Source organism: Eurytemora carolleeae, unplaced genomic scaffold (assembly GCF_000591075.1).
Source record: "Eurytemora carolleeae unplaced genomic scaffold, Eaff_2.0 scaffold266, whole genome shotgun sequence".
In the NCBI taxonomy this organism is placed as follows: domain Eukaryota; kingdom Metazoa; phylum Arthropoda; class Copepoda; order Calanoida; family Temoridae; genus Eurytemora; species Eurytemora carolleeae.
Window position 1 is genome coordinate 141283 of NW_019396291.1, and position 19837 is coordinate 161119.

The 19837-nt window shown below is 32.1% G+C and overlaps 1 protein-coding gene and 1 long non-coding RNA gene across 2 annotated transcripts; both read right to left on the reverse strand.

The window, feature by feature from the left end:
* Positions 1-201: 201 nt before the first annotated feature.
* Positions 202-3634, reverse strand: LOC111700277 (uncharacterized). Its single transcript, XR_002764956.1, has 3 exons — positions 3561-3634; positions 1983-2034; positions 202-576 (listed from the first exon to the last, which is right to left on the reverse strand). It is a non-coding gene; the product is annotated as an uncharacterized LOC111700277 (long non-coding RNA).
* A 1983-nt stretch (positions 3635-5617) lies between these two features.
* Positions 5618-16392, reverse strand: LOC111700294 (uncharacterized). Its single transcript, XM_023471166.1, has 8 exons — positions 16209-16392; positions 12692-12775; positions 12033-12075; positions 10568-10656; positions 8527-8591; positions 8055-8097; positions 6259-6320; positions 5618-5659 (listed from the first exon to the last, which is right to left on the reverse strand). The coding sequence occupies exons 1-8, from the start codon at positions 16270-16272 to the stop codon at positions 5618-5620; spliced, it is 492 nt and encodes a 163-aa protein (XP_023326934.1). The 5' UTR covers positions 16273-16392.
* Between the last annotated feature and the right edge of the window lie 3445 nt (positions 16393-19837).

Genomic DNA, 19837 nt, shown 5'->3' on the forward strand with positions numbered 1-19837 from the left:
TACTGCAGTGTACTGTCTCTGGGTGGTAATGTAAACACAAGACGGATGTCGGAGCCTAACATGGGATCCATCTTTCACATAAAAAAATCAATGAAATATTCTGGTCATAGAAAACTATTATGTGAATTATCAAAATTTAATGCTCTTAATCTCCTCGGATACTAAACGAACACTGATGCATCTATTCTTGTTTACAAATTCCGCCCAGAGAGAACTGGTTTCAATATGTACGCAGAGTATATGCAAATGCAAATAACGTTCCTTGCATTATTACCTTGCATTTCGATATAATGACATTATTTTAATAGTGATCGAAATTATTACCTAAAATAAATTTAATTAGAACTATTAATTTTACGTTTTTTACTTGCACTAAAAATGATTAATATGGAGTTTTATTTTTTACATTTACAATATTAGGTCATATTTTAGTGAATATAAAGTTAATATTTTGAATATCAAAATGTACATAAGGCGCGGTTGAATTCAATTGATAAAGAATTCCACATAAACAAGGAGAAGTGGGTTTATTATTTGTTTGGTGTATGTGGCTGCGTAGAGGCTAGATACAAGGTACTGAAAAAAAGATCAATATAATACAAAAAATCTCTCATTTAATAATCTTATATCTTTTAAATCTGTAAACTGAAAACTTGTAAAATATCAAACATTGAATATTAAATCTTATGGAATTCTTATATTAAAATGTCAAAGGACTATTCGACACAAGGATGCAAAGATTTAGATTATAGAGATAATGGTGCTGTAATGCATAATGGTGCTGTGGTAGGCGATTATCTCAATATAATGAAGAAGACTTTTGATTTCAAGTTTTAAATCAAGTTTTAAAACAGCATGGACACACAAAAAAATGGAAACAAAAAGAAGCTGTCAATTAGAAAAGCTTCTCTTTATCTACTTGTAAACTTCGAGAAAAGCAATTGTTCACAATTAAAACTAAATAAAAGTCGTCTTCATTATATTGATATAATCGCCTACCACCGTAGAAGACATTTTTCTACATGTTTTTATCGGATAGCGATTTTAAAGTTTCGGGCATGGAATTTTCATCTTTTTCTCTTTGAATATAGAGATTATTGATTATTTTCACTTATGATTTCTGTTTAAAAGCAGCTTTCTGATTTCTGCTGCGAATAAAAGGGAAAAATGTTTTTTATAATTAAACTCATTTAAAGGTTTAGAACTACAATATATTTGCTAAGGTAAAGGTTTAAAGGTTTAGAACTACAATATATTTGCTAAGGTAAAGGTTTAAAGGTTTAGAACAACAAATATATTTTCTAAGGTAAAGGTTTAAAGGTTTAGAACAACAAAATATTTGCTAAGGTAAAGGTTTAAAGGTTTAGAACAACAAAATATTTGCTAAGGTAAAGGTTTAAAGGTTTAGAACAACAATATACCTTACTAAGGTAAAGGTTTAAAGGTTTAGAACAACAAAATATTTGCTAAGGTAAAGGTTTAAAGGTTTAGAACAACAATATATTTTCTAAGATAAAGGTTTAAAGGTTTAGAACAACAATATATTTGCTAAGATAAAGGTTTAAAGGTTTAGAACAACAATATACCTTACTAAGGTAAAGGTTTAAAGGTTTAGAACAACAATATATTTGCTAAGGTAAAGGTTTAAAGGTTTAGAACAACAATATATTTGCTAAGGTAAAGTTTTAAAGGTTTAAATTGAGGGTCACTATTGAAATGACAACGAAATTCTCTGGTTTATACTTTTTCTTTTGGCTTTCAAATTTAACTGCGTTTTTTCTGCTTTCTGTCCGTTTTTTTTATTTTCTGTCCAATTTTTCTGTTTTCTGTCTGTTTTTTGTTTTCTGTCAGTTTTTATTGTTTTCTGTCCGTTTTTTCTGTTTTCGGTCAGTTTCTTCTGTTTTCTGTCCGTTTTTCTGTTTTCTGTCGGTTTTTTGACTTTTGTCTTAATTGTAAAATAATTCTATTTTTTTATTTTTTACCTTTCCCAGAATAGTTTCCTCTGTCGATTCAACCCCAGACTGAATTTGGAAACTAAACACAAAAATATCAAAAAGTTTTTTTTTAAACTTTAAAGTCCACGTCGGTCTTAAGTTACTCAAAGCTTATATACTCGCTTGTCTGTTTGTTCGTAAGTTTGTAACCGAAAAACGTCAAAACGGCTTAAACAACCGGGCTCAAATTATCTGTGGAACCTCACATGATATTAGAGAAGGTTTATGGATGATTAGAATTAAAAAATTTCGATTTTTCAAAATCCATGAAAAAAATCGCAAAAAGTGCAACAGTTAAAAGTTCCAATCGAAGTGGGCGCGAAGCGCCCTGGAAGCATAGTTTCACATAAGTTGCTATTCGATAACCTTAAAAACTACCCAAAGCTAACAAACTAATGGATAAAAAACTATAATTATAATTCGCAAAAAAATTTATTTTTGTCCTATATTAACTATCCAATAATAAGAAAACTATGATGATAAAAATCACATATAAACTAACCAATTAGTTGCTATATAACCCTTCAAAACTAACTGAAGTTAGTAAACTAATTGAAAAATATTTCCTTAATTTTACTTGAAATTTGAAATGAAAATTGCTAGATAACCCCGGTTAAAAAAACTAAAATTAGATTGAGGAAGTAGAAGCGAAACACGGGACAGAAGATAATAAATTTAACTGTTGACATTTCTCCAAGAAAAACAAGTCAAAAAAAATAATTTAGCACAATGTTTGTCGTGAAAATGTGATTAGGAGAAAATTGATATTTGCGTAAAATTTCAAGCTTGAATTCTCACTGAGGTCATTGGCAGTAAACAAGAAATACACCTAATAAGTTAGTATTTACACTGTACAGTGAAGTCTCTATCAGATATAAGCTAGTATTTATATTTTATATCAAAGTTTCAGAGATTGGTATGTACTGTTTAGGAATCTGAGATTAGTAGCTAGTAAGTACAGTATACTACCTAAGATTGGCAAGTATGTACAATATACTACCTAAAATTAGCTTGTATGTAAAGTATAATACCTGAAATTAGAATTATATGTACAGTATAGCACATGAGATTAGAATTATATTTACAGTATACTACCTAAGATTAGCTAGTATGTACAAAATACTTCCTGAGAATAGCTAGTACGTGCAGTATAACACCTGAGATTAGCTAGTATTTATAGTATAATACTTGAGATTAGTCAGTATTTACATTGTACAGTATACTACCTGAGATTAGCTAGTATGTACGGTATACTACCTGAGGTTAGCTAGTATGTACAGTTTAGTACCTGAAATTAGCTGGAATGTACAGTATACTACCTGAGATTAGCAAGTTTGTACAGTATACTACCTGAGATTAGCTAGTATGTACTCTGTACAGTTTAGTACATGAGATTAGCTAGTATGTACAGTATACAACCTGAGATTAGCTATAGTTTGTACAGTATAGGACCTGAGATTAGCTAGTATGTGCATTGTACAGTATACTACCTAAGATTAGTTAGTATGTGCAGTTTACTACCTTAGATTAGCTAGTGTGTACAATGTACATTGTACAGTTTAGTACCTGAGGTTAGCTATTATGTACAAGGATTCAAAAAGGAGAAAAACGCAGGAAAGCAGAAACTTGTAGCGACGTCTAAAATATTTTCAATAATAATAATTATGATATTAACCTCTTTATGACTAGTAACTAGATCCGGTCTTGTTCCAATACTTGGGCATTCATGGGGAAGCTTTAACTCTTCCCCTGCTGGACCACACTCACATTCACTTCCTGGAGGTCAATAATTAGTTCTTTGTTCCGCTTGGATGTTTTGTGGAAAAAAATTTCTTCAACGAAAAAACGGTTCATGACTGCCCTTGTCCATGAAGTTTTTAAACATGTTGCAAATATTATTAGGAGTTTATGGTAAATACTCTTGAAAAATTAGATAAAAACAACGAATTACCAATCAAGATAACTATTCGAGAATTTATAGAGAATCATTCTTTAGAATCTAAGAAAACTTTCAGCGAGATGCTCGAGACTTGCGTGTAAATGTCCCAAAAATTAATTATAAAGTGAGAATTCGACGATGCAAAAATAGAAGAAAACTTTCACCTAGAGAATTTATTGAATAAAGTAAATAACACCTTTCCAAGAAATTTATCTAGACTCGGATTGTATTGTGGAGAGTCAATGAAAAATACCTGCTACAAAAGAGGCATCAAGAATTAATTGCTAACCTTTAATCTATTGATAATAAATTCTCATACAATAAGAGGTAGTTGAGATGCTAAGAATTAAAAGTGTATTGTCACCTAGGTTGCTTATTAAGGTTTTTTTCTCTCGATGCGCTCCAATGTATGGAAAATGTCTCCTAAGTATTGCTCAGTAAAATCAGTAAATGACGTGTCTGTTTATAGAGGCAAGTGCAAGGTTCTTTAATAAGGTCGCCTCCAAAATCAGTGACGTCATATGCGGATCCTATCTATCTATGCTTAGGAGACGTCATATTCCGTGCATTGGAGCACATCCAGAGTAACCAACCTTATTGAAGAACCTTGGGAGAGTGTAGGGATCGAGAGTAATTGCAACCTTAATAAACAACCTTGATTGCCATTTAATACCTTCTCCAAGAAATAGTGTTGAAAACCGTTTAGCTGTCCTAGTCTGTGGTTTAAGAATTGTAAGGATAAGAATGCCCATGGGTATGATGTGTGACACCAGCAGCTTGAAAGCAACATACAAGGCATAGGGAACAGGCTCGGCAGTTATTATACAAATACTAAAAATAGAGATATTATAGACTGTAATTGTTTTGACGATCCATAAAAAAAGTATTTTTTTTTCAAACGACTGACAAGTGACACTTTATAAATATACTCTTTAGAGCAAAAATGATGGAAACATTCTTGTTTATTTGAAATCTGATAATCTTGCAATGCGGTTTTTGTTTAAAAGTGAATTGCGGATTAGTGCAACAGAGACAAGGAACTCAGACATAGACAAAGATCTGAAAAGTACAATTTTAATTTAAGAAATGTAAATCTTTAAAAAGAGAGGTCTACAGTAACTTAAAGCTTCGCTAGGGGAGTGAGAACATAATGAGTGTTACGGTAAAATAGAGGTCCTGGTTGAAAATCTAGCGAGTCTTTAGAACCCATTTTCACCCATTAGACTTTTCATATTTTCTATTTTTACCTTTTCGTTGGACTTTGTGTTTCAAATATTTAACTATATAAAGTCTCCTATGTTATTTTAATTGATTTTGAGTGAGAGATTAAAATATGACTGAAAAAGGTGAGGGAGTATAAGGAAAAGGGAGGATACTCAGCGTAAGGATTGGAACAGAGGGTACCATAAGTTATTAAAATCATGTTTATGAACTACAGGGTGATGAAGATAGTAAAGACTAAGTTTATCCACATGATACAGAGGTTTTTTTTTACAGATATAATTTGCATAACTATCTAAAGAGGTCTTGGCGACTTTTCTTTTAAACGATTTTGCAGATTTAGTTTCTTTCAGCTCTAATTCAATCGAATTCCATATTTTTGGAAAGAAAGCAGAGGGAAAACATTCTAGAGTTTTAAAGAGAATTCTTTCAAGTTTATATGATTTTGTTCTATTTGGTATTGTTAAATATTGTTAAAGGGACAGATCAATAATGTTCTCCATTCCTAGGCAAAATATTGTTAAAAGTACTGTAAGATGGCAATGCCCGATTTACAACGGTACCCTTGAAACGTTCATGTAATCAAAAGTGTGAAAAATATTGTCTTTTTCCAAGTTTTAAAGTGTTCATTTTAGATAATTCCAACATGTTTTTCTCTTTCAAAAATGCGCAAGTCACTTTGAAGAAAAACCTCAATTGAAAATACGGTTACAGACCTTAAACTAGTTTAAAAATAGAAAAAAGCCAGAATTTTAAATCTCAAATATGTCTTTTACGTTGCAAAATGTATGTTAATTTGATTTCAGAATTTTACTTTGCGTTATTGAAAACATCTATGCGGTCCACATTTACAAGAAACTCAATTTCTTTGACAAAAACCAATAATTATTTTTCGAAAAAGTATTTAAGATTCCTACTAGCTCTTAGGGACGGTATACTAGAATCTTCCTAGTAAGGTTGATTCATTAAGTTCTATGTCCTAGTTTGCCTTATATAGTCTGTAAGTGTACTGTACAGTTCGTCCTAGCTGTTTAAAAGTCGGCCAGGCGATGTACCGTAGTATAACAGAGGGTAATTAGTTGTTAATAAATAATAATCGAATACCTGCAATCTAGAAATCCACCCGGAAGATCGTTTTACATGAATCATTCCTAGCAGCGCTGACACTATAGAATAATAGATATATATTTAGAGTTAAACAACTAAAAGGGACATCATTTCAATTGACCCTCCTTATGTCTTTATCTCACAAGCAATGAGGAAGATTTCTTCACTTTTCTATCTTAAAACCAGAAAAATCAATTTTAGTTCCGAGATAACTTATCCTTGAACTAGATCTTGAAAAAATTTTAAAGGTTCCACTGTGAATTGAACATTTCATAATTTTAACCATATTACAAAAATACTTATTTAAACCTATACTTCCAGTTCAAAGAAAGTATTTAAAGAAGAAGTTTGAATGATTTAAATGTTTTGTTTAAAGTACATAATTTACATGATTTGGTCGGAAGATAAAATGGTCTACAGAGGATTTGAGTTCTATGCTTAAACTCGGATTTTTAAATCCTAATTTCTTTGTAACCCATTGTAGTAGACCTAAGGTTTTTCAAATTATGAATTTTTTATTGAATCAAATCATCTAACTTTGAAATATTATAGGTTTACGCCATAGGGTTGCAAAGATTTAGGGATTAGAAAATTTGAGTTTTTTTCAGGTTGAGATAGATTTTTTCTTTCCAAACAAATCAAAGAGGAAGAAATGATCCAAGGTTTACAAATAATCATGACATTCACAAATTTTAAACCCAACAAATACAAAACACACTGCACGACAATCAAATACAGGAATTGAGTCTTTGCCACAAACTCAGATTTTTAAATCTCTATATCTTTAAACCCCAATGTTTTAGACCTTGATGTTTCAAATTATGAATTTTGTTAAATTAAATAATAAAAGTATCTAAGGTTTCAATTATCAAGTTGCAAAGACAGCCGATAGGTATTAGGTAATTTTAGTATGTGGCAAAGACTCAATTCTTTTAAGCTTAAACTTTCGTTACAGCACTGGCAACAGCAAAAACTATCAAATCTGTACAATATTTTTCATATTTTTCTATTTACAGATATTCCATGACCTGTAAAAATTACTATTTCCTTATTGGCTGATTTAGATGATTTTTTGTAATTCAGTCATGGTTTTCTTCAAACAAGGCTGAATTTTTTGGAAATAAAGAAAACCAGAAAGAAAGATCAAAGGGAACAATTATTCTAGATTTCTGGTCGCCACTAGATACAGGGCTACCCACAACGGATGAAATTGAAAAAAGACGACATGAACCTCAGATAATATGGCACTTCCTAGGTTAAAATTAAATCTTCTGCCTTTTAATGGCCTAGTTAATGATTTGGAAAAAAAGAAACAACTTCATAGTTCCAGGGAATCTTGAATGCAAGGTGAAATAGATAGTATAAATTCCTGACGGTTGTCTCTGAAGTCTCATCCTTTGTGGGTAACCCTGTACATCAATCATGTTTCATAAAAATACGCACATAGATAGTTAGCCAGACTTAGGACTTAGGAGCCCTGAGGCCGAATTTAAAGAATTTGAGCCGCAGTTTGAATTTATGCCGCGGCTCAAATTTTGGTGGTTCCAATTAAATTTGTATTAAATTTTTCAGGATTTTAGCCGGCGCTCAATTGAACTCGGTTTTTGGGGGATTTGAGACGCGGTTCTTAAATTCATTATATTAGGACACAGGTAGTTAGAAAATAATAGTAGTTACCTAGATAGTTAGCCAGACCTAGGAGCCAGGTAGTTAGAAAATAATATTAACATTAGTTACCTAGATAGTTAGCCAGACCTAGAAGCCAGGTTTAGTTAGAAAATAATAGTAGTTACCTAGATAGTTAGCCAGGCCTAGGAGCCAGGTAGTTAGAAAATAGTAGAACAGTAGTTACCTAGATAGTTAGCCAGACCTAGGAGCCAGGTAGTTAGAATATTAACATTAGTTACCTAGATTGTTAGCCAGACCTAGGAGCTAGGTAGTTAGAAAATAATAGAACAGTAGTTACCTAGATAGTTAGCCAGACCTAGGAGCCAGGTAGTTAGAAAATAATATTAACATTAGTTACCTAGATAGTTAGCCAGACCTAGGAGCCAGGTAGTTCGAAAATAATATCAACATTAGTTACCTAAATAGTTAGCCAGACCTAGGAGCCAGGTAGTTAGAGTTAGCCAGGCCTGGAGCCAGGTAGTTAGAAAATAATAGTTGTTACCTAGATAGTTTGCCAGACCTAGGAGCCAGGTAGTTAGAAAATAATAAGCAGAACAGGCAGAAGATGATCCAGACCAAGTAGGTAGTTAGAAAATAATAAGCAGAACAGGCAGAAGATGATCCAGACCAAGTCATGTGACCAACCTCCAGTATTAATCCCCCTGCAGATAACAAGATTCATTTTTAAAGGAACTAATGATCCAATTTCAAGTGACTATCCATTTAAAAACAAAAGAGTGGTATGTCCGATTTACAACAGTACTCTCCGTGCAAAGATGACAATGCCAGATTCACTACAGTACCCTTGAAACATTTATTTTAACAGTAAAATGAAGGAGTAATGTTGATTTCCTTGGTTAAAACTGTTAAATTATGACTATTCCTATATGTTTTCCCGCAGTGAAAATTTGCAAGTCACTTCTGTAGAGAACCCGCAATTGAAGCTAATCATGGTTTTTAAAATTATAAGCATCAATTCCTATTTTATGTTTGATCAGACACAGCATTTCAGGGTACCATAGGTGTCAAACTGGGTACCGTACCATAGGGGCCAAACTGGGTACCGTACCATAGGGGCCAAACTGGGTACCGTACCATAGGTGTCAAACTGGGTACCGTACCATAGGTGTCAAACTGGGTACCGTACCATAGGGGCCAAACTGGGTACCGTACCATAGGTGTCAAACTGGGGTACCGTATCATAGGGGCCAAACTGGGGGTTCAGCCTTGATATAAAGGTACCCCTTCAAAATCACTCAGATATGTTAGGTATGTGTCTGTAGGTCTTTAAAAGACAAAAAAGTAGGACCTCGGACACTTTTCTAATTTTTGGCGAATTTTCGCGGATTTTCGCATATTTCAATTTTTTGAAGTTACAACTGTTTTAATAACTGTTTTTCTTTCTATTTTACAAAAAAATGAAAATAGGATTTAGAATCCAAAAAACAATGGGAATTTGTTATTACTAAAACTACTAATAATTGTATCCATTAATTTCTGTAATAAAATCGAATTGTAGTCCGAAATCCTGTATTTTAATACTTACAGGATTTTTAAATTTGAAAATATTCCTATTTTAGTACTCGGTCAGCTCAAAGTATTAACACCATTTTTAATGCACTTGGACAGGTGTTTGCAGATTTTCACACCGCTTTGCAAACTTGAATTGGCAATTCTGACCCCTGGGGGCTTTGAACTGTCTGAAAATTAAAGAAAATTGGCAAAAGACACGTCTAAATATGCAATCTTTCCCCTTATTCAAACAATGTTAAATCTTATGTTGCACAGGGTGTTCCACAAAAGATGTGCTTTCGAAATAAAAATCAAAAATTTGAATGAAAGGCATTAAGGGAACTGTGCGCCCCTCTTTCTCGTACCAGTTATAGTTTTTTATTGTCACTTTATCTGTATTCACTAAAAAAAATAAATATAAATTTTAGTTTTTGCAGATTATGTTTATTTCACTGGTGGATTTCCAACAAATATTTGAAAATCAAAATCGGTTCAGCCGTATTAATTTTTTTTGAAACAAAACATCCAACAAACAGCCGCGTTAGCGTTAGCTGGCCAAAATGGCTGGAGCAAATTAGCTGAAGTTTTGTTAAGGGAACCCATAAGCAACCCGCGGGTAACAGAGGCTAAAAAATCGATTTTTTCTTCAGCATTCGAAACTTTATTTCAGTATTTTTAATTCCTGCAGGGGAAACGCTACTCCGGGAACTGGTAATATATATATATATTTTATATAATGGAATATTTTTGTGTCCTGTTTATTGACCCTATAATTTAACTATTGAATTACCCAATGACCATTGCAAAAGTAAAATTAAAAATGTTTCCTTGGAAATCTGTTAAAAAGAAACTATTTCTGGATTTCTGAGATTCGAGATCAAGGAGAAAATATTTAGATCAAAGTAACGGGTTCAAATGATCTTCTGAATAATTGCAGGGGGTGAAGGGGGGGGGGGGTAACAATCATCGTTCTTGTAAATATGAGGGATGGGGAATAACTCTGAAACTCATTTTCAAAATAGAAAATAGAGTAAAAAATAACGTGCCTGGTTGTACTTCTAAGAATAATAAAAAAATTTAGGACCAAAAAAAATACCTGAAAAAATCTGCCTGTAACTCTACTTACCTAGTAATCCGCAGCAGACAGTAAGCAAATCTGCTATAGTAAGACAAAGAACCAAAACTGCGAATTGGCCATTCCCAAATTTTGTTCTCCTAAACAAAAATTATTTACAAAAAATAAAATGTGGTGTTTTGTTTTATTGCTTATAAGTATTTAAGCAATAACTGTGATGTTATGTTTTAACTATAGTCAGTTACTAAATTAAGGACATTTTTGGAGTTATCAAATTCAATCTCCAAAAAATGAAAAATAAAGAAAAAACAGTCCAAACAACTAAAAAAAACATGATGTTTAAGATACTGCTTGTTCACCCCAATCTTTCTCCTTAGCCTGGCCCTACCCCACCTTCCATACCTTTCTCCTCCCCCTGCATCCTTTCAAACTGTTCTTCTTCCCCCTACTTCCTTCCAAAACCTCCTTCCAAACCTTTCTCCTTCCCCCTACCCCTCCTTCCAAACCTTTCTCCTTCCCCCTACCCCTCCTTCCAAACCTTTCTCCTTTCCCCTACCCATCCTTCCAAACCTTTCTCCTTTCCCCTACCCCTCCTTCCAAACCTTTCTCCTTTCCCCTACCCATCCTTCCAAACATTTCTCCTTCCCCCAACCCCTCCTTCCAAACCTTTCTCCTTCCCCCTACCCATCCTTCCAAACCTTTCTCCTTCCCCCTACCCATCCTTCCAAACTTTTCTCCTTTCCCCTACCCCTCCTTCCAAACCTTTCTCCTTCCCCCTACCCCTCCTTCCAAACCTTTCTCCTTCCCCCTACCCATCCTTTCAAACCTTTCTCCTTCCTCCTACCCATCCTTTCAAACCTTTCTCCTTCCCCCTACCCCTCCTTCCAGAAATGAGGTGTTTCAAAGCGTGTCAGGCATAACATAACTTTTAAGATTTTTAGATAAATTGCTCAGTTAAAATGTATTTGACCTGGAACACAACGTCACCTTGTTTCCTTCATATATTTAAACATTATTCATTCAAAAAAGAAAATCACATAAAAGATTTGATTACTTTTCGTATAGGGGACTGTAAACGCAATTTCAAGTGACCCTCCATGCAAAAATATCAATGCCCGATTTACAACGGTACCCTCAAATTAAATACTTTTCGAGTATAAAACCCCGACGGTATTTCCTACATATTTAATCAGATTAAGGTTTCAAGGGTACTGTTGTAATTGTGAATAGGGAATTGTCATAGTTGCAGGGAAGAACAATTAAATTGAATTTAGAAAATTAAAGATCTACAAAATTATGTTGCAAAGTTGTAAGAGTTTAGATCCACTAGAGGTTGAAGAAAATCAAGGATTAAAAATAAAACAAAAAATGGAATTTATTTTTTAAAAATTTTTTGAAGTTTGGAATTTTTGATTGTTTTTAACATTTGTATTTTGAAAAAATTGAAATGGGTTACCCTAAAAATTTGTATTACAATAAATTGTTTTTTTTATGGCAATAGGAATAAAACACTTACCTGAACAATATTACTGGAAAGGCAAGAAAATTTGTTGTTAGACCTGAGAAAATTTTTTTTTTTTATTTGGGTTAGCTGATAATATATCTTTTAGCCTATATTATGGGTTCGGTTGGGCTGAGCAAATCTTGTGCTCAGCGCCGCGGTTAGGACAAAATCATAGAAATAAGATTAAATGAATTTATAGTATATCAATAAAACATGAAATAATGTTAAAATTCGTGGAAAATTAATGAAGGAATGTAATTCTTATGTTTAAATCCACAAATAAATGAAAGAATGAAAATATTTCTTTAGTATAAATCCACGTAATAAGGATGAATGAAAAAATTTCCTATGAAAAATGAATGAATGAGTATAAATCATCTGTACAAACCCACAAAACCTGATGGAATGAATATGTTTCATATGTATAAATACACGCAAATGAATGAATGAATATATTTCATATTTCGCATTCCACGGAAAAAATAAATGAATGAATTTATCTAATATGTATAAATCCAAGGGAAAAAAATGAATGTATGTTAGTATGAATCCACGTAATAGGAATGGATGAAAATATTTCATCTGTTTAAATCCTCGGAAAATGAATGAAAAAAAAACATATACCATATGTATAAATCCGCAGAAGATGAATGAAAGAATATATGGTTTACCTAGAACAAGAAGAACTGCGAGTATAATAATATTTTGAGTTTCTTCTGCTGGAAATTGATCAACATTTTCGGATACTTCGTTCACTAATAATTTATTAATTCAAAACTTTTGTTTTTAGTTAATTTTCCAAACGCTTTCTTTTTGATTTCGTAAATTTTTTTCTCTTAATTTTGATCTCCCTATTTTTCTTAATAAGAGCAGGTTTTTAGAAATAATAGGAGGTTTTTTAGGCCTATTCACATAGGGTTTCAGGGATTTTAGGAAAGAAATCTATTATCAATAAAGAACTGTTGATTGTAAAAATGTTATGTACTTGGAGTTTACAACAAATATAAAGTTACGGACTTCTGAATATGATGAAATAGAAAACCGGAAATAGAATTAAAAAATGCAGTGCAAAGTATATAAATTACAGACAAGAAGATATAAAATGAAGGACGAATGAGTTAATATTCAATTGAAAAAAAGATATAAATTCAGTAGACGAAAAATTTAGATTTTAAAAACAAAAATAATAATGTTTAAGAATGAAATATGAAATATTTTGTGAACAAAAATATTAAATATATATCCGAAAAAATAATAAATATTTGATAGATGAAATATTGAATATTTAGATATTGAATACTATGAAATATTTAATACACAAAATAAAATATTGAGTAAATATATCAAATGACGAATATTGAATATTGAGTACCATAGAATTTAGAATATTGAATATTTAGAAAATTGAATATTTAGAAGATTTAATATCGAATATTTAGCAGACGAAATATTGAAGACGAAATATCGATTAGTCAGCAGACGAAATATAGAACGTTAAACTGGTTAAAAGAACGAAACTAAGGAATTAAGTAAACCATAATCCTCTAAACTTGACAAAAGTTAGAGACGGAGAAACTGAAGAAACGAATAATGAGGGTAAAAACCACGTAAAAACTGAGTTGAGGAGGAAAACTAAAAAAACAGTACATGAATGTACGCTGCACACTGTACATACGATAGGGATTGATCAAATGGATGAAGGGGGGTAAAAGTATTGTGGAAATGAAACAGAAACGGGAATAATTGGAAAGAAAGATAAGAAAAAATAGCAATGTAAGGATTCGAAAGAATTTTAGAATTTTTAAAGTGACTGATCGCTAAAAATTAACGGGGTTAAAGGATAATAAAATGATGAACGGATTCGACCTTTTTATTTCTATTTAATGTTTCTCTATGTAGCCCGACAAATAGGACATCTTTGGGAGACAGCAGAAGGCAATTCATATAAAATATCTTGAAAGAAACATCGGATAGAAATATACTATCTTGGAAACACAGCTTTTCCTGGAGATATAAACAATTTTTAAACCAAATTGAGAACCGACTTTCCTAATCAAAATTTGAAGAAAAGGGTTCATGAGTTATTATCGGACGTCCAAGTTGACAATTAAACAGAGATTACTACTTTATAATATTCCAGCTTGGGAACCCAGCTTCGTCTACTAACTAAACTTTCTCTATTAAAGTCAACCCATGCTTAAATTGGAATGCTTCACCAAGCTAAGAACATTCCCGTGGGTCGGCCGAGTTCCCCAATTAAAGTTTGAGGCAAATCGGTCAAAGGGTTCACAAGTTATAAACTGACATACAATCAAGCAGACATAAATTACTACTTTTTATACAAAGATAAAAGCCTATTAATTCATAATTCAAATAGTTTTCCTTGTACAGGGTAACATTATACAATATACATTATACAACCCGTCAAAAGAAATTTGCACATTTATAGTTTTGCTTAATTATACATCAGGTTATAAATTTTAACATATTTGAAATGGCATCGTCAAGGGATTTTCAAAAATGTATATTTCATCATTTTTTGGACATTTTTACTTTATTACAGGATTTTGAAAAATAATTTTTTTGCAAATTGCATTTTTTTTTTGCAGATTCAAAAAGTAGAGCGAAAGGGCATTACAATGATGTATCATTTGTCATATTTAGAAATCAAACATGTGATTTAGGGGATTTAGGGGCAAATTGGCCCCCCCCCGACATGTCCTAGTTTTCAAGTACCCCCGCAGGGACAGGGTTAACTGTTAGTAGATTTATTCGCGGGTGTCTTCTTATGTATTGATTTGTTTACAGTTAAAGTACTTAATTCATTTCCTAAAGAGTATTCAAATTTAAACGAGTACAAAAACATGTAAAAAGTTAGCGCGTGCCCCCCCCCCTCTACCGCCATCCATACACACCTTTTTTGCGGCGCTTCTTTGTCCATTTCTTAAGCATGAGGTAAAAATTGGTTAAGCCATTTATTAAAGCTCATGACTTTGAGTGACACACGTTAATAAGTATCATACAGCAAAATAATAAGGAAAAAGTTGAAAAAACGTTTTTTTTCAACATAATATTTCATAGTCATATTTAGAGTAACACACGTTGATAATGTACAGGGTTACCCACAAAGAATGAGACTGCAAAGACGACCTGAAACTATTAAAATATGGCGAATACAAGTTTAAATTATGTCAAATTTAAGTCTTGAATTTAGTTTTTTATTTGATTATTTAATGATTTGGCAAAAAGGAAGAAGTTTATTGTTTTTCAGGGAATCATGAATATAAGGAAACAGACAATATGCATTCCGTACAATAGTCATTAAAGTCTCATCCTTTGTGGGTAACCCTGTATCCTACCACAAAGCGATGATTCAAAAAGGTTTTAAAAAACTGTTTATTTTGATAGTTCTTCGTAGTTCTTGTGTTCACTTGTCTTCAAATAAAAATATTACAATTTACAATAATATTTGAAAAGTAAAAAAACAGCTAATTTGATTACACGAATAGATTTTGAGCTGTCAAAATTATGAAACATGTCTCTCTCAACAGAGCACTTTGAGACGGGGATTTTAAAATATAAATATATCTTCAAAAGATAGGTTAAAAGGTATGCATTATGCATCAACACAANGGATGGTTTTAGTGGAATACTCTTAATATTCTCTCATAAACATACACTTTTTGATCTTCATTTTTGTGAATTTTTTCAATTATTTTTTGCAGTTTTAATGGAATAATTTAAGAACCGGTTAAATATATCAAAAAACCGAACAATTACGTCAATTTAGAACAAATTTCACGTTAGAGTGAAATCTGATTTTTTGAAATTATAATTCCTCTTATTGAAATGCTATTAAAAAGTACTGTTTATCTCATCCTTCTCCGTAAAATCAAAACTCTTTTCGTCTGTTTGTTTGTATCAAAAAAAAGTCTTAAAGGGTAAACTGTTCGGGTCCTAATTTTTGAAAAATCCGATATTAATGTGCTATGAGAATTGAGTTAAAACAAAGAATCCGCAAAATTTGTGTAGATGAAATATAACTTGAAATTTAGCAGTTACATGCTAGGCTAAAAAACACTATTTTTAATAACATTCAGTACAGCTGATGTACAAATCCTTTCGGATAAATGATTTTCAGATTAAAAAAATGTATGGATATAATGAAATGAAAGAATGAATAATTTCCTAGTTCTGTGTACTCTGAATCCAAAATATCTGGATCCAGAATGGTTTTGTATCCAGAGCCCATTCTTAAACCTTTAAATCAGGATGGACAAACTATGGATGCTTTTTGAAGTAGTCGATATTTTCACTTTTGAATCTGTAGACTTTTCATATTTGAATTTGATTCTTGGATAAATCTGAAAATGATAACTGTAAAAGATTTATATCTATTTTTATCTCTGATCATTAATTTATGTATATATTAAGTTTGATAAACGTTATTTATTTTTTGCGAAAAAGCTAGAAAATGCTGTCAATAAAATTTCAACTGTAACCTGCTAAACTTTTTCAGAACGAAACTTATTTTTATTATTGATTTTACCATCGTGGTTCTGTGCCTGACTAAATCAATGAACAAATTTGAGAGAATTCACTTTATAAATGTACGAAAAAATCAAAACTAGTGTTAAAGTAAAGAAACTAGTGTTCAAGTAGAGAAACTAGTGTTAAAGTAAAGAAACTAGCGTTAAAATAAAGAAACTAGTGATTAAGTAAAGAAACTAGTGTTCAAGTAAAGAAACTAGCGTTAAAATAAAGAAACTAGTGATCAAGTAAAGAAACTAGTGTTCAAGTAAAGAAACTAGCGTTAAAATAAAGAAACTAGTGATCAAGTAAAGAAACTAATGTTTAAGTAAAGAAACTAGTGTTAAAGTAAAGAAACTAGTGTTTAAGTAAAGAAACTAGTGTTCAAGTAAAGGACCTAGTGTTCAAGTAAAGAAACTAGTGTTCAAGTTAAGAAACTATTGTTCAAGTAAAGGATTTAGTGTTCAAGTGAAGAAACTAGTGTTAAAGTAAAGAAACTAGTAATCAAGTAAAGAATCTAACTAGCGTCTGTGTGCGCCTGCACAATAACAAGGTTTGGGTTAAACTGAAGCTAAAGCTTGAATGTATGAGCTCGGGAAAGCCTATGCTCAAATAGTAGCCGGGTACCGGGACTCTGCTCAGTAGATATAGGTTCTCTTTCTAGATTCATTAAACGCCATAGACACATAGAGACATTTACCTCTACGCCATAGACACATAGATACATTTACCTCTACGCCATAGACACATAGATACATTTACCTCTACGCCATAGACACATAGATACATTTACCTCTACGCCATAGACACATAGAGACATATACCTCTACGCCATAGACACATAGAGACATTTATCTCTACGCCATAGACACATAGATACATTTACCTCTACGCCATAGACACATAGATACATTTACCTCTACGCCACAGACACATAGATACATCAACATGCACACCATAGACACATAGAGACATTTACCTCTACGCCACAGACACATAGATACATTAACATGAACGTCATAAACACATATATTGTTTGTTTGCAATGAAGCTGTAACCTATAAAATTAAAAGTATTTTGTAGATTTTTATGTTTAATTTAAGGTACAATTTTCAAAGATTCCGCTGTTTTTAAGTTAATTTGGAGCAATCCAACCAACCACTATGTTTTTTGTGTTTGTTTCTAAAAGATATCGAATTGCAATTGATCATATATATCATAATATATTTCGATGGATAAAATTAAATAAAATAAAAAATATATATCATTGTGCAGTGTGTTAAAGCGATGGGCAATGCTAGATTCGTTTTACAGAAACTTTAATATTTTTAGACTTTTTCAAGGTTTTACGAGAACCTGAGTAGGGTTCAACGATAGAAAATTATATTCTGTAGAAGTTTTAAAACAGTGGAACCTTCTCATATTGTCGTAAGCTCTTTCAAGAGTCAAAAAACATTGAAAATTTCTGTAAAACAAATTTTGCTTTTGCCCATCCCTAGCTGTGTGTGCGACCCACTTTAGACAACCAAGAATAACATCAAATTGAAATGTAGTTCATCAACATATTATACCAGCCATATGCTTGAGAAAAAGGGGGGCGGGGAGGGGGAGGAGGGAGAATAAACTAAACATTTTAATTAGTTTGGCCTGACATTAGATAACAATTCAACCTTATTTAATGTCGAATTCTTTTAAGCAGCCCTGTAAAATAAAATTTTTGGTTGCAAGTGGTTGCAGCACTGGTTATTCCCTATAAAAATATAATTTGAGAGCTATCAAAAACATCTGAAAACAGTAAGTTAGGTTTCAAGAATACGAAAAGTTTAATTTGAAGGCCTTAGTTCTAAATATTTGCTACTTTTATTAGAGGTTATAATTTAAAGGATGCAAAATACATTTTATTTCTCTACTGAATCTGCTTCATGTTCTAAAAAAGCCCTAAAATCATAGGCGCAACTTTACAAAGTAAGGAGGGGGGAGGGGGGTAATTGGTCAAAAAATATTTTGCCCCCCCCCCCGCCCTAGATTTATTTCTATATAGCCAGTGCCGTTTTGACGTTTATTAGATACAAACAAACAGACAAGCAAAATATATAAATAGATAATTCTTGCTTTGTTACATTTTAAGATTGATAATGTTAATGGGTGATTATACAGGTGCAGGATGGGGGGGNAAAATTAATGTTTTTAACCTTTAGTTCTAATTTTAGGTCTGATCCTTATATTTATAAATTTTGCAGTGTATATTTATGTACGTACTATAGCTTGGGAACCCACCGCTGCCGAGGTTACTAAAAGTTACACCCGCCGTTTACCCGCACTTGAACGATTTTACCGGGAAACTATTTCAAAAACGATTTTTACATTATTACAGTTTATTTTAAGAAAACGAAAAGGGCCCATATCATAAGTACTTATAATGTTGCTGTAATTCAGTAAAAAAAATACAAACAACTATATTCACAAAACATGTTTTTTCGTCTGCTTGATTACTTATGTCAATACACTTCATTAGTACCGATGAGCATCAAATACAGGGTGTCTCACGAAACATGAGAGTAGCAGCAAGAGAACTTAAAGTCGTCTTAGAACTTTGAATTTCTTTGTCTCATTCATTTGTCCGCCTCAGGGAATAAGAATAAAGTCCACCTACATTCAAATGAACGATTCTTGAATCAATAATCACAAGAATTTTCTGGTACTGACATTTTCAAAATGTGGTCTGCCTTTTTTATTTAGTCAATATTACGGAGATATTATACAGTACAACAAATTATTTCAAAGAGCAAAGACGAAATTAAATTTCACTTGCTAATGTCATGTTTTGTGGGACACCATGTACACTACATATGTATTTAAAATAAAAAATTAAAAATGTCGTTACTGGCTTATATACGGGCAAATTTGAAAATATAATGTTGATGTCTTTGAGATGTTTTAACGTTTTAATACAGGGTTACCCACAAAGGATGAGAATTCAAAGAAGAGTTAGTACGAAATTGATTCATGTCTTATTTTTTTTGTCAAAACCATGGTTTCCTTATACAGACGTACTGTGAATTAGTTTATTTTTTGCCATTCATATATTCATGTATTTATTCAACTACAAAGCATGAGATATTACAAATAAGCAATTACAATTTACATGCAGTTTGGACCCGCCTGGTTGTTTTGAGTGGTTGGCCCGAAGTTAACTAACGATACTGAATATAGTTGGTTACACATATCAAGATATGTTTTTGGATTATAGGTAAGGAGTTGATTGGAAGGAAGGAGATTGTCAGGTG

Coding starts and splice junctions, on each gene's coding strand:
- LOC111700294 (XM_023471166.1), bottom strand. CDS start 16,272: ATGGGCTCTGGATACAAAACCATTCTGGATCCAGATATTTTGGATTCA. Junction 8,592..10,567: donor TGTCTGCTGCGGATTACTAG/GTAAGTAGAGTT, acceptor TGTTATCTGCAG/GGGGATTAATACTGGAGGTT. Junction 5,660..6,258: donor GGTGGATTTCTAGATTGCAG/GTATTCGATTAT, acceptor TATTTTGCCTAG/GAATGGAGAACATTATTGAT.